At 44.7% G+C, this 15,420-nt stretch overlaps 2 protein-coding genes across 12 annotated transcripts in view; one reads left to right on the top strand and one right to left on the bottom strand.

The window, feature by feature from the left end:
- The window catches only part of NME1 (NME/NM23 nucleoside diphosphate kinase 1), a 29,766-nt gene extending 26,286 nt beyond the window's left edge, over positions 1–3,480 (bottom strand). Inside the window, exon 1 of the mRNA XM_053290981.1 lies at positions 3,465–3,480. The gene's annotated coding sequence lies outside the window, so the exon portion shown is untranslated. The remainder of the gene's footprint in view (positions 1–3,464) is intronic.
- A 20-nt stretch (positions 3,481–3,500) lies between these two features.
- The window catches only part of SPAG9 (sperm associated antigen 9), a 144,196-nt gene continuing 132,276 nt past the window's right edge, over positions 3,501–15,420 (top strand). For 4 of the 11 annotated variants that reach the window (XM_053290956.1, XM_053290963.1, XM_053290958.1 and 1 more), the window contains exons 1-2: positions 3,503–4,087; positions 12,545–12,665. In XM_053290956.1, coding sequence (XP_053146931.1) covers positions 3,782–4,087; positions 12,545–12,665 — 427 coding nt within the window. In that variant the 5' untranslated portion in view covers positions 3,503–3,781. Of the gene's footprint in view, positions 4,088–12,544; positions 12,666–15,420 lie in introns of all 11 variants that reach the window. The other 7 variants (XM_053290961.1, XM_053290959.1, XM_053290960.1 and 4 more) reach the window with 3 other exon arrangements.

Raw genomic sequence — 15,420 nt, 5'->3', positions numbered from 1 at the left:
CTCTCTAGTGGAAATGAATGCAATAGCCACAATAAATCAGTTTATCAGATTGGCTTTTGCAAGGGTTCTTCTCCCTCGCCTCTATTAGTAGTTCCATTTTTTACTGAAAGCTACTTGAGAAATATAGGCCAGAATTAAGAGCCTCATGTGTGGCAGCCCAATGATCTTGAGAATAAACTGGGGCTTTCCCAATTGCCTTTCCTGATTGCAATTCCTTGTGCTGAATCCAAGGCTGCTCTTAAAAAGCATTCCCCCAATCAGTTTTGGAAGTAGTTTGTTAGAATAGGCAGCACAAAGGCTATGATCAGAAAGGCAGCCATCAAACCTTGCCAAACACTCAGAAGTTCCTGCTCTGTGCTTGGGATCCTGACCATTAACACCAGTGCCTCAGTGTTAGTAATAATTTGCCCAGGAAACTAGCTGTAGGATTTCCCCTTAAAAGATTTTGGACCCCAAATGAAAATCCAAAAATAGATATCTGACATGTTTGGAAATGTATGTACAGTAGACCTGAGGGATAAGAACATGTATGGTAGACTTGAGGGATAAGAACATAAGAACAGCCCTGTTGGATCAGGCCCAAGGCCCATCTAGTCCAGCATCCTGTTTCACACAGTGGCCCACCAGATGCCGTTGGAAGCCACAGGCAGGAGTTGAGGGCATGCCCACTCTCCTGCTGTTACTCCCCTGCAACTGGTATTCAGAAGTATCCTGCCTTTGAGGCTGGAGGCGGCCCACAGCCCTTCGACTAGTAGCCGATGATAGACCTCTCCTCCATGAAGTTATCCAAACTCCTCTTAAAGCCATCCAGGTTGTTGGCTGTCACCACATCTTGTGGCAGAGAATTCCACAAGTTGATTATGCATTGTATGAAAAAGTACTTCCGTTTGTTGGTCCTAGATTTCCTGGCAATCAATTTCATGGGATGGCCCCTTGTTCTAGTGTTATGTGAGAGGGAGAATAATTTCTCTCTATCCACTTTCTCCACACCATGCATGATTTTAAAGACCTATGTCATGTCTCCCCACAGTTGTCTTTTTTGTAAACTAAAAAGCCCCAGGTGTTGTAGTTTTACATCATAAGAAAGGTGCTCTAGGCCCCTGATAATCTTGGTTTTGCCCTCTTCTGCACCTTTTTCAGTTCTACAATATCCTTCTTAAGATATGGTGACCAGAATTGTACGCAGTACTTCAGGTGTGGCCACACCATATAAGGGCATTATAATATTAGCCATTTTATTTTCAATTCCCTTCCTAATGATCCCTAGCATGGAATTGGCCTTTTTCACAGCTGCCGCACATTTGAGTCAACACTTTCAACGAGCTGTCCACCACGACCCCAAGATCCCTCTCCTGGTCAGTCACCGACAGCTCAGATCCCATCAGTGTATATTTGGGGTTTTTCACCCCAATGTGCATCACTCTACACCTGCCAACACTGAACCGCATTTGTCACTTTTTCGCCCACTCCCCCAGTTTGGAGAGATCCTTTTGGAACTCATCACAATCTGTTTTGGATTTCACTACCCGAAAGAGTTTAGCATCAACAAATTTGGCCTCCTCACTGCTTACCCCTACTTCTAAATCATTTATGAATAAATTACAAAGCACCGGTCTCAGTACAGATCCCTGGGGGACCCCACTTCTTACTTCCCTCCATTGTGAAAACTCTCCATTTAGACCTACCCTCTGTTTCCTTTCAACCTGTTAGCAATCCACACATGTACTTGTCCCCTTATCCCATGACCACTAAGTTTCCTCAGGAGTCTTTGATAAGGAACTTTGTCAAAAGCTTGACACTCTCAAAGAACTCCAAAAGGTTGGTGAGGCAAGATTTACCTTTGCGGAAGCTATGCTGGTTCACTCCCAGCAGGGCCTGTTCTTCTATGTGTTTTACAATTTTATCCTTGAGGATGCTTTCCATCAATTTGCCTGGAGCAGACGTTAAGCTAACCGGCCTGTAATTTTCCTGGATCACCTCAGACCCCTTTTTGAAAATCAGTGTTATATTGGCTACTTTCCAGTCCTCTGGTTCAGAGCCCGATTGCAGGGATAAGTTATATATTTTAGCAAGGAGGTCGGCAATTTCACATTTGATGGGATGGTTTGCCACATCTTAAGCCATACCTCCAAAAACAGAATTCCCATTATTTGTTTTTGTAATTGTTTTAATAGTTATGTCTTTGCCAAGTGTCCATTTCAGTTTTCACAGGATGTTGCTGACAAAGGCAATAAAGAAGCAGAAACTGGCAGCAATGCAAACTTCCCACATGCATCCTCATTGCTTCACGCTCATGTGACATAGGCAATGCCAATGGTATTGGAACTCACTCAGAACATCACAAGACTTAATTTGGACTCACCCAGCCTTTCTCCAGCCACTGCTCTTACCATCCCACTTCTTCTGCTTAAGAAGTTGACACATCATAATCTGGATCTGACTTCTCTCCTCAGCTTCAGATGCAGAAAAGGATTTTTCCTACTAACTCTCTCTAAAGCCTTTCACCACCTTGTCAGGCCATTTCTTTTACTTCAGAGACTATAAGTATATATGCACCCCAGGGTCATTTTTTCTTGTTTGTGATTAGGAGGCTGCTTCGACCTCATAGTCTTGCCTACGCTGTGTTTTTTGCTAGTTTGCCCTTTGATATTTTAAGGCATATAAGGTTGTATCATTTTCCTATTATCCATCTTTTCTATAACCCTTTAGCCCTAAACAAAAGGAAGCCTAAACAGATACAAATACATTTGTTCACATCCATCCTTTGTTATTGTCACTTCTTCTCCAAGTGCTGAAATTCAGATTGCAAGCTCCTTGGGGCAGAGCCCTATCTAAAACTAACAACTACATTACTGTGTAATACAATAATAGCATTGCGATAAGTAATAACGTGGACTGAAACATATTTGAAAACAACAGGAAAGCTGGGATTCTTAACAGAATTGTAACAGTAAATGTTAGGTTTGTTTTGCTCCCTTACCATTATGAAACTAGCATTAGCACTGTTAAACCTCTCCCATCCACACCCTGATAGGCTTCAGTTTAACCAAAGCAATTAGTCTTCACACAATTAGTCTAGAAACCTTTACCTTTAGCCTCATCACGCCCATACCTTTCTGTTACTCCTATCTTCCTACTAAACAAATACCTGTTCCTGCAAGTCATACATTGCTCTCCAGATCCCCTTGGAGACTCAGAAGTAAATCCCTCCTTATTTTCAAGAGGCTATTCCTGAACTTATCAAGAAGTAACTCCCAATAAACCCAGTGCAAACATGCTTAGGAACACATAATAATAATAATAATTATTAGGTGGAAATAATCGTTATTACATTTCTTGGAAATTGTCTCACTAAATTCTCTATAAATATGCAACAGGTCAGGCCTGAGGCCACCTCCCAGGTCGCCCTCACCCTTCTCCACCACCAGGCGTCTTCCCTCCCTCCCTCCCTCCCACCCACCCACCCTGTTCTTCTTCCTTCCTTCCTTCCTTCCTTCCTTGGGTCGCCGCTCTACGTCAGTCAGGCTGGGCCCCGCCTCCGCCGTGCCGGTTCTTCGACAACTCGGGCCCCGGTGAGGCCCCGCCCTCTGCCAACGTCACTGCCCCGCGTCCCCTCCCCGGTGCTGTGGGTGAGGTCAGTGCCGCGCGCCTGTCAACCCAGGCTCTCCCTCCCGCTCGTGCTGGTCTGTAATCCAGGCCGCGCTGCAGAAGGAGGCGCTGCTCTTGCAAGGCGCTTCTGCCTCCCGCTCGCCCGGTCCGTGCTGCCCCGTGCTCTGAGGCTATGGAGCTGGCGGACGGCGTGGTGTACCAGGAGGACCCGGGCGGCCCCGGCCCGGCCATGATGTCGGAGCGGGTGTCGGGGCTGGCGGGCTCCATCTACCGCGAGTTTGAGCGGCTCATCGGGCGGTATGACGAGGAGGTGGTGGCCGAGCTGATGCCGCTGGTGGTGGCCGTGCTGGAGAACCTGGACTCCGTCTGCGCCCACAGCCAGGAGACCAGCGTGGAGCTGGAGCTGCTGCGGGACGACAACGAGCAGCTCCTCACCCAGTACGAGCGGGAGAAGGCGCTGCGTAAGCAGGCCGAGGAGGTGAGTGGGGGAAGCCAAGGCGGCGGCGGCGCTTTGCAGGGCCGCCAGGAGGAGGAGGAGGAGACCAGGAGGGAGAATCGGTCCTGTCTCGTTTGGATGCGAGCGCGCGCGTGTGTGGGAGGGAGGATTGGGATGGCTAAAAGGGCACTTCGGGGGATGTGCCAACTGAGGGATGTTGTTAGCAGGGCTGAGTTCAAGTTTGGGGAGGGCGACGAGGAAGCGGAGGCTGGTCGGGGTGTGTCGGCTTGGGGACAAAGAAGCAGCGGCAGCGGGCACCCATGCTCAGCAGGGTGGAAGAAGTGGCGAATGCCAAAGGCAAGGATGGTGCCCGCAAGTCTAGCCCAAAGGGAGTAAAATGCACCCCGAGATGGCTAACGGGGTGCGTGTTGCTTGAGGGGTTGTGAAGCCGCTAGGACAGCTTGGCGCCCCAGAACGGTGAGGAATACTGTTGCTGGGTAGAGGCAGAGGTGCTCGTGAGCGTCCCTTGCCACCTAGCTGGCTCCTTCGGGAGGCAGAATTCTGGCCAGGATCTTGCTTTGACCCAGCAGCGCTTTTCTTGATGCACAAGGCGAAACGAGTGAAAGGTCCAGTTTGTCTTCCACACCTCCTCTCCCTGGAGCTGATATTTTCTGTAGCGGGTAGTTGTCACATGTTAGTCATGCAGCCTTAAGCATAAACACACACACACATATGCTTGTCTAAGATACTGAAGGTTTCTACTGACTTCGTAGTCAGCTGGTGGTGGTTTTCAGGACCAACAGAGGAAAGCTTCAACTAAGTAACAGGTGATCTAACAAAACATTTGCCCCTCAATATACCAAGTATCAAATCCATTGGTGATTGCTACATGATTCATAGTTGAGCAACATGCACATAAGGATACCCTGTGTGAAAATAGAGGACATTATTGCTGGTTTTCTAGATTACTTGGATAACTTGTTCCCTTAGTGGGTATCAGTCTTTCTAGAAATCAAATAGACACCATGATATGGTTGAGTATGAAGAGAGTACTCAATAAGTTAAGCCCTGTATCTTTTGCCATTGCAGGTAGGAAAGCAGCTTGGTGTTGGTGGATTTTGAATAGATAGATTGTAGAAAGGGACAGGATTAAGCAGCCCCTCTGTCTTCTGCTCTCAGTTTAATGTCTGTGGCTTCTTTTCATTGCATGTGCACACATATCTCTCCCAAATGATCAGAAGGAATAACCCTGAAACTGAGCATCATGTGTAGTTTGGTCCTCAATGATTCAGCACTTGTTGAAAATTCCAGGTGCAATTCCTGGCACGCCTAGTTAAAACATCTCTGCTGCTGGGTCTCTGTACAACTGTCATTCACATGTGTTATGTTTACTTCTAGTAATGCAGTTTATAGTACTGAAAGCGGAAGTAATTTTATTTGTGGTGCTGTTGGTTTTTGTTCCCTGTAAACTTTAGAAAATGAAAGAAATACGATAGTAAACTTTCCTTTTGTGATTAGAACTGGGAAATTCCAGGCAGCTGGTGATGTTGCTGTTGAAATGTTTGACCCTATAAACAGAAAATATTTCTGGCCTTAGGTGTGGTGGATACTTGGAATAAAAACAAGTTAGGATGCAGATTGCTATGGGATGGCAAGAATATGCCAGAATGGTGACTTCCAAAAAGCTTCTGACAAAATTCCCCACCAAAGGCTCTTGAGTAAACTTAGCAGTCATGGGATAAAGGGACAGGTTCATGTGTGGAAGGTAGGAATAAATGGACAGTTTTCCAAATGGAGGGAAGTAAGAAGTGGGATCCCCCAGGGATCTGTACTGGGACCAGTGCTCTTGTTCATAAATGATCTAGAAGTTGGGGTAATTGGAGAAGTGGCCAGATTTGCAGATGACACTAAACTATTTAGGGTTGTGAAATCCACAACAGGTTGTGAGGAGCTCCAAAAAGATCTCTCCAAACTGGGGCAGTGGGCAACAAAATGGCAAATGCAGTTCAATGTAAGCAAGTGTAAAGTGATACATATTGGGGCCAAAACCCCCAACTTTACACATACTGATGGGATCTGAGCTGTCGGTGACTGATCAGGAGAGAGATCTTGGGGTCGTGATGGACAGCTTATTGAAAGTGTCAACTCAGTGCACAGCAGCTGTGAAAAAGGCCAAAACCATGCTAGGGATCATTAGGAAAAGGATTGAAAAGAAAAATGCTAATGTTATAATGCCCTTGTACAAATCTGTGGTGTGGCCACATCTGGAGTACTGCATATAGTTTTGGTCACTGTATCTTAAAGATGATATTGTAGAACTGGAAAAGGTACAGAAGAGGGCAACCAAGATGATCAGGTGCCTGAAGCACCTTCCTTATGAGTCTAGGCTACAGCTAGGAATGTGCATGGAACCGGTTCTGCCTCTGAACTGGTTAGAAAGACTGGTGGTTTGGCTGGTTTGAAGGTGTAGGGGGATAACTTTAAGGACTGGGGAGGGTGTTCTCCCCCCGCCCCGCGTTTCCCCCGCTGGCGCTGTTCTCAAAAACAGTCCTGCCGGGGCAGCAGCATAACTCCTTGCCACCCACATATATTGTGGGCTGGAAGTGGCCGCCGTACATGCATATGTCATGCTTGCTTGCACGCATGTCGCAACATGCAGAGGCTACTTCCGGCCACTTCCAGTCTGCAACGTACTGGGGTGGCAAGGAGCTTTGTTGCTGCCGCCCCGGCAGGACATTTTTTGAAAATAGCACCGGTGGGGAAAATGTGGCTGGGGGGGCATGGTAAGAGCACCCTCCCCAGTCCTTAAAGTTATCCCACCCACTTTGAACCTGCAGTCGTCGGTTCCATGCACATTCCTAGCTACAGCATCCGGGTCTCTTAACTATGGAAAAGAGGTAATTAAGGGGATACCTGATCGAGGTGTATAAAATTATGCTGGAATAGAGATAGTGGACAGAAAGAACTTTTTCTCCCTCTCTCACAACACCAGAACCAGGGGTCACCCCATGAAACTGAAGGTCGGGAAATTTAGGACCGACAAGCGGAAGTACTTTTTCACCCAGCACATAACTAATCTGTGGAATTCTTTGCCATGGGATGTGGTGATGGCCACCAGCTTGGATGGCTTTAAAACGGCAGATTCATGGTGGACAGGTCTATCAGTGGTTACTAGTCTGGTGGCTGTGGGCCATCTCCAGCCTCAGAGGCAAGATATCTTTCAATACCAGTTGCAGGGGAGCAACAGCAGGAGGGAGGGCATGCACATACCTCTTGCCTGTGGGCTCCCCAGAGGTATCTGGTGGGCCACTGTGTGAAACAGGATGCTGGATTAGATAGCCCTTGGATCCAGCGGGGCTGTTCTTATGTACTTAACTTGATCAAAGTAATTAGACTAAATGCATTTCTTAGTAATTTTTTTGCTGAATTAAGTTATGACTGTGGTGCATCAACTTTTCAAGTTCTACCTGTTCGCTTAGGAACAATTTCTTTGTTGCTAGGTGAGCAGCCCTTTAGGGTTAGGGGAGGGAGCAGAATTCCTGGCTTGCTACATTCTTCTGTGTGACAAATCCAGTTCATAAGCTTTAAAGCAAAGTGAAGAATGCTCCATGGAGCTGAAACTATGATCAAAATAGATATTTTATTGGTAATTACTAGTTCCATATATACTTGTTGACATGTCTAGAGAAGTTCTGATACCTTATATATTTTTGCTCATTGCTGTTGGTGTGTCAAGCCTCAAATGTACATCAGGAGGCAATATAGCAGTGAGGTCTATGAACTGATGCAGTTATTAGAATATGGTGTGTTATCACTGTTTTGCTATTGTTGCATTATGCTATGTGCATTTTAGCTAACCTGTAGAAGCCAGAACAGTAGCTGTGAAGCCATTATGTATTCCCCTTGAAGTGAGCTGGTCAATATAATGCTCATTTCCTGCAGAGATCCTGACTCAAGTGCTCTTGGAAGCAACAAAGTTCATTTATACTCAGCTTGCACATGCATCTGACAACACTGAATGTGAAAATGTGTGCTAGAGGGAAAGAGCAACATACACTTTCCATTTGTATTGAACCACACTTCAAAAACTGTACAGTATCTCTCATGCAGAGAAGTTGAACGGAGTATATACTGAATGGCAAAGGAATATTAATATATATGTAAACATCTTAAGCAGATGGATGGTGTTGCTTTGTCTAGCTTGTGTGAATTAGTGGAGTACAGCATTTAAAAAGAAGATTAGTGATTGATTGTTTACCTTGGGAGAAAAATGCATAGATCACATGCAGAATGTCCCTATGTTCAATCCCTGTCATCTTGAGTTGCAGGACTGGGAAACACTTCTGCCTGAGACTTTAGAGAGAGAGCTTCTGCCAGTCAGAGTAGATACTGCTGGGCTCCATATATCTTCTTGTTTACATCTCTGAAGGTTGCCACCACTACCATTTACTACGGTTGGATTTTGTGTTTTTGCAGTAACCTCTGGTTGAATAGATGGAATTTCTTTACTCAGTTTCCTTATTGCCCTATTGATTTCTGTTGTTGTGTGTGTCTGTGGTGATGACTGCAGGTAAAATATGTGGATTCTTTGATGGTGATACCTAAATGTAGGCCAGGTTAGGTATTGGTTTTGTTTCTCTAATACTTTAATGCACATTATGATTTTTCATTACTATGTTCTTGCAGAACTTTTCACACTGTGGTTTATAGTTTAGTGTACCATGAATTTTCAGGAAATGGAAGAATTTGATCATCTGCCAGTGATTTGCATGTGACTGTTAAGTAACAATGTGTGTTTTCAGAATGAGCAACATGAGAAATAACTTCAGCTGGAAAAGGGTTCTTATATTTCAGATGCTTCAAAACAAAGAATTGAGCAGACACCATGTTATTCTTATCTTATTTTTTACATTTTATATCCCGCTCTTCCTCCAAGGAGCCCAGAGCGGTGTACTACATACTTAGGTTTCTCCTCACAACAACCCTGTGAAGTAGGTTAGGCTGAGAGAGAAGTGACTGGCCCAGAGTCACCCAGCAAGTATGTTGTTGAATGGGGATTTGAACTTGAGTCTCCCCGGTTCTAGTCCAGCACTCTAACCACTACACCATGTTGGCTCTTACACCACTTACACTGGCTCTTACAGCACACTGGACCATGTATATGGACCATGTATATGGTCCAGTTGTGCATCTCTGTATACTGCAGATTTCCTTGCTGCTTTCTTACGTTGGTAATTGGTGGTGCTTGCTGTGTTTTTAATTAGCAATAGCAATAGCACTTACATTTATATACCGCTCTATAGCCGGAGCTCTCTAAGCGGTTTACAATGATTTAGCATATTGCCCCCAACATTCTGGGTACTCATTTTACCGACCTCGGAAGGATGGAAGGCTGAGTCAACCTTGAGCCCCTGGTCAGGATCGAACTTGTAACCTTCTGGTTACAGGGCAGCAGTTTTACCACTGCGCCACCAGGGGCTCTTTGGTTATCTGTGCCGACCAGTGATCCTGATTTAGAAACTCCACCTTTCCCCCCACCCCCTCCTCGGCAAATGTTTTATTTATTCTGCGAGAGAGAACCTGACTCCAGAGATGGTTGAGCTTCGGTAGTTTTAACGTGCCTCCTAGACCCTTACTCTTTTTAAAAATGCATTTGGCAATGCATATTTTACACTGCAAATCATATGTGCTTAGATATAAGCATTTTGCATTTTAAAAATGTGTTTTCCCCATCATCCTGTGGGCTGTGAGATTGCAGAACTGAACAATATGTACTGGATCCCCACCAGACAATTCTTGCTACTTGAACTGGCACATGGCAAACGTGGTTAACAAGAACATGGCAAGCTCCTCCCACTGGTGGCCGTGGCAATGTCTGGCTATTCCTTGTTGTTTTTAAAGCATTGGTAGTTAAAGCAGAAACTCTACCCCTCTTCCACCAAGTTCAGTATTGAACTACTGTAACATGGTGTGTGTGGACCAGGCTCTTAGATGCTATCAGTGCAGAAAAACATAGGTCAGAAACAGATACTTCAAAGCCACACAAGTCTATGCTAAACAACTAGTGCTAGTGAAGTCCACTGCTGTTTGTGGTTTGTTGGCAAAGACCCTGTATCTCCTGCTTTTGTGAGCTTTTGCTGATGGCTTTCTCAGTTGGTTGCTTAAATAGTTACCATTGGGTGTGTATTTTATAAGCGTTCACAAAGAAGCAAGGTTAAGATGCATGATTATGTTTGGCTTGATTGATCTGTGTAGTTGAGAGACTGCTTTCTCACTAGCTTGCAACTTTTCTAGAAAAGAAAAAAGAATTGGATCATGGTATGGATTTGCATACTGTTGGTTAAATAGAACAGGGTTTGACAAATCCCAGGTGCCAGGGAGCTGTGGCATCTAGACTAGGATATTCAGAGATAGTTATTTAATTTAATAAAATCTTTACTTGTCCCAGGCAGCCCTGTTTCCGTTCTCAGTATCTTAGTTGTAAAGGGGATAAAGAGAAGCCCATTAAATATTCCTCCCCGGCACCAAGTCTGATTATTTTGTCATGTGTCCTTCTCGCTCCTAATTTTTTGGGCTGCCTCATAGATTCAGAGAAAATCTAAGTCCTGAAATAGGAATTGAGGATGGTGAAAAAAAGAACTCACCTGTTGAGGTCTGAAATTAAGCTTGACTCGAGTAGAGCATTGCGATAAGTAAAATAAGTACTCTTTCTCAGACTATAATATTGTGTGTAAATGTGCCTTAATGGTAACATGCTGTTACTGCTGTTTAAAGTATCAAAATCTGTCAGAATGGCTTGCAGTGTGATGCAACGCAGAAGGAATAGAGCCACTCTTGTGGTAGTGAGTATAAATTGTCTCTCTGCTAAGCAGAGTTTACCTTGGTTTGCATTTGGATGGGTGACTACATGTGAGTACTATCTGTTGTAGGATATTCCCTTTAGGAGGTGGGGGCCATAGCTTAGTGGTAGAGCATCTGCTTTGCATACAGAAGGTTCCAGGTTCAATCCCTGGCATCTCCAGGAAGGACTGGAAAAGACTTTTGCCTAAAAACTTTGATAGCAGCTCTCTATCAGTGTAGATCAGTGGTTCCCAACCTGGGGGTCCTCCAGATGTTGTTGTACTACAACTCCCAGCATCTTCAGCCACAATAAATTCTAGCTGGGGATGCTGAGAGTTGTAGTTAAGCAACATCTGGAGGACTCCAGGTTGGGAACCAGGGGTGTAGACAGTACTGATCTTGATGGACCAATGGTCTGACTTGGTAGAAGGCAACTTCACGTGCAATGGGAAGTGGGAAGTAGGCAGTGGAAGGAAAACAAGCTATGTTGGAGAAGTGATGTTATGCCAAGTGCCTTCAGTAATGGTGATTTAACAGAATTACTCAGTATTGCAACTTCACATTTTCATTGTATATATATATGTGTATATATATATATATATTAGGCTTGTGCCCGAAACGTTTCGGCAGCCATTGAAAAGGCCGCCGAAACGTTTCGGGTGTCGGGGCAGATTCGGTGATTCGGCGCCGGCGGGGGTAGGGCTTTAAGGGCGGGGGAGAGTGTACTCACCCCCCCCGCCGCGTTTCCCCCGCCGGCGCTCTCCGAATTTGAAGCCCCTCGGGGCGGCAGCGTTCCTCCTTGCCGCCCCGTTTGCCCCCTCGGCCGGAAGTGGCCGGAAGTTCCGAGCGCGCATGCGCGCGCACGACGGGCGCACGCGCGCTTGGAACTTCCGGCCACTTCCGGCCGAGGGGGCAAACGGGGCGGCAAGGAGGAACGCTGCCGCCCCGAGGGGCTTCAAATTCGGAGAGCGCCGGCGGGGGAAACGCGGCGGGGGGGGTGAGTACACTCTCCCCCGCCCTTAAAGCCCTACCCCCGCCGGCGCCGATAAATATCGTGCACATCCCTAATATATATATATATATATATATATATATATATATATATATATATATAAACTAAGTTGCAGGATTTTTGTTTCAGGCTAGGAAATACTACCTGGTCTCAATTTGTCTATTTTAATTTATGACAAGATTTCTTAAATGTAGCATTGCATAACTTCAAGTAAGTGTTCAGTCTATCATTTGTGCCTAGTATAGAGTTTATAAGCAGGTTAGAAACATAATATTAGATTGGGGGGGGGGGTGGAACCTTAAGACCAAAATGGAGTGCTTAACTTACTCTATGAACAAACACCTACACAAAAGCCTAGTGAACATTATTGGCATTGGGCCTAGAATACACAGAAATGATGTGACTTCTGTTTGTGCAGCTAAATAGGTTCAGAAAATGCTAAACTGGGTTCTCAAGCTTGGGCCTCCAGTTGTTGCTGGATAACTACTCTCATCATCCCCAGCCTTTGGCCGTTGTGGCTGGGGATGATGGGAGTTGTAGTCTGACATCTGGAGACCCAAGTTAGCGAATACCTGTATTAAATCATGATTGTTATGATAAACTACATATTCTAAGTATGCTCTGACTCTTTTCTTTTGACTCATCAGAAATTTATTGAATTTGAAGATTCTCAAGAACAAGAAAAAAAGGATTTGCAGATAAGAGTGGAAGCTTTAGAGTCACAAACACGGCAGCTTGAACTGAAAGCAAAAAACTACGCTGATCAAAGTAAGTAGGGATTTATTAACAGACTTTAACTGGGCCTTTGCTACAGGGTTTACATGAACTTTTCATTCAGGGCTTTACACCAAGAAAATGCACTAGTTGGGGTGTGTTGACCTTATTGATATGTGTACATCTGATTTAACTTAATTTGCATTAATCATTGATCTACTGATCCCCGCCACCCCCCAGGTATCCTGTTTGAATTGTTTCTCTGGGAAACAGTACTGATTGCATCTTACAGGAAACTTCAATATATTTCCAAAATTGCACTTGAAAAAATGAGACCTATTAATGATTCCTGGTTGGGTTGGTCTACATATCCAGAAAAACCATATGACTCACCCATTCTGGGACCACAGTAAGTTAAAGGAACATAAGGTCTTTTGGGCTGATGAAACTAGTTTTATGGTTCTTCGTATTTTGGTTGATGTTGTTTGTCTTTTTAAAATTTAACTAATGGTGAATATTTTGCTACTTCAGCATTGATCATGGATGATGAGGGTTTTTTTGTTATATTTTATGCCCTCCTCCTTCCAAGGATCTTAGATTAACATCCATATTCCCTTTACAACTGCATCACACTTAATTATTATCTTGCCTTTCTTCTAAGGCAGGGGGTTCTCAAACTTAGATCCCCAGAAGTTGTTGGACTACAACTCTCATCATGCCCAGGCCAGGATGATGGGAGTTGCAGTCCAACATCATTTGGGGACTCAAATTTGAGAAACCCTGCTTTAAGGAGCCTAAAGTGGTATGTGAGCCTCAAAGTCACCCTGTGGACTTGTCAAATGTAACATGCCAGATCCTTAACTATGGTTAAGGGCAGTGGTCCCTCTAATTTCTTTCATCTCTGTGCAGAATGACTTTTGTTCTGGGTGGCAGTATCAAGGCACTGTGTGCACACATGCATTCAGAATGGGGCCTTCGTAATCCAGCTTGAGTGGGATCTAAAATTAACTGAGCGGACATCAGAAAACTTGTGAGCGTGCGCATGCCTTAGGGGGAACAGTGGTTAAAGGAGCCTATTTATTTATTTATTTACTGACTGACTGACTAACTACATTTTCATACTGCCTTTCTGCCTTGACAAAGGTGCCTAAAGTGGTTCACAATATAAAAAGAAGCAAATTACAGAATGCTCATAAAACATTGTCTCAGGCTGCTGATCTTTTCAGAAGCCGAGCACAAGAGCTCCCTGGCCTGGGCGCCTCCTCACTTGCCTTCCTCTCAGGGCACACACAGGTCTTTCCGTACTCTGGGGAAGGTGGAGGAGGGGCTGCCCCAACAGTCCTTACAGGCCAGAGCTGGTCTCTATGGGGGCTGATGTTATGCTCTCCCCTGGCCTGAGTGCTTCCTTTCATGCCTTCCTATCAGGGCTTATTGTAGGGTTGTGCGCTCCCTCCTCTTTTGCATGTGAATTCTTGGCAGCCTTATTTGTTTTACTTTCACTTTTATCTCCTACCCTTCTGCCAAGGAGCCCAGAGCGGTGTACATGGTTATGTTTATCGTCACAACAACCTTGTGAGGTTGGCTAGGCTGAGAGATACTGTACATGACTGGCCCAGAATCACCTAGTGAACTTTATGGCTGAATGGGGATTTAAACTCAGTTCTCCCCAGTCCTAGTCAAACACTCTAACCATTATGTTTAATGCTCTTCAGCGTCTGTTCTTAACTAGGACTTTTGATTGGCTTCAGACTCTGGTTTCAAATCCTGTTCAAGAGCAAACTATGGTTTGTGTTAACCATAGTTGCCCCTGGTACTGAGGTAAACCTTAAGAGGAAGTTTAAGGCCAGAGGGATGGGTATGGGGGAATATGTGTCCTAGAGAGGAAAGACTGTGATGGGAGGGTGTGTGTGACCTCAGAGGCATGATTAAGCAATTGGAACACCAGCCCCTCTTTCTGAGGTAGCTTAGACATTGTTATGTGGTAGTTGTATAAATCATGGGAAGTGAAAAATGATTTGATTTTTTTTAACAGTACAGTAGTTGTTCTTTGCTTGAATACGTTCTCCTGCTACTTTTTTGTAGAAGCATAGTTTAAGTTTTAAGTTGTCTGGACAGAACATTAGTGCATTGCTTTTCATAATGGGAACAAAACGCTAATCCAAGTAATTTAGCCAACTTGAGAACAATGTTTAATACTTTTTTCTTTGATCTGATTGCTCACCCTTATGGCTGATTTAAAAAACATCTTAATATGTGCCTTCAAAAACTGCACTTGGTATATATTGACGTTATACCTGCCCACTTTCAGTATTTGCTGCTGTTAGATCTATTTAGGATTGTGTATTGGCCTTTGCACCTAATGGCACAGTGGGGAAATGACTTGACTAGCAAGACAGAGGTTGCCAGTTTGAATCCCCACTAGTATGTTTCCCAGACTATGGGAACGATGATTTTTTAAAAACAGTACAGTAGTTCTTTGCCTGAATACTTTCTCCTGGTACTTCCCCATACAAACTATGGGAAATGCCTGTATTGGGCAGCAGTGATATAGGAAGATGCTGAAAGGCATCATCTCATACTGTGCGGGAGGAGGCAATGGTAAACCCCTTCTGTATTCTATCAAAGAAAAACCACAGGGCTCTGTGGTAGTTGGGAGTCGACACCGACTCGATGGCACACTTTACCTTTATTGGCCTTTGAATATAAAGGTTTTGTTAGAAGGTGCATTCTTTACATTTATTTCAGTGGGCATGGTAAAGTTATTGGGGGCAGTGGAGGCTTGGCTTTTAATAAAGAGAGCAGGAGCAGG

The sequence above is a fragment of the Hemicordylus capensis genome, chromosome 2 (genome assembly GCF_027244095.1).
Source record: "Hemicordylus capensis ecotype Gifberg chromosome 2, rHemCap1.1.pri, whole genome shotgun sequence".
NCBI lineage: Eukaryota > Metazoa > Chordata > Lepidosauria > Squamata > Cordylidae > Hemicordylus > Hemicordylus capensis.
Note: the sequence above shows the minus strand (reverse complement) of the source record. Positions and strands in the feature narration are given on the sequence as shown.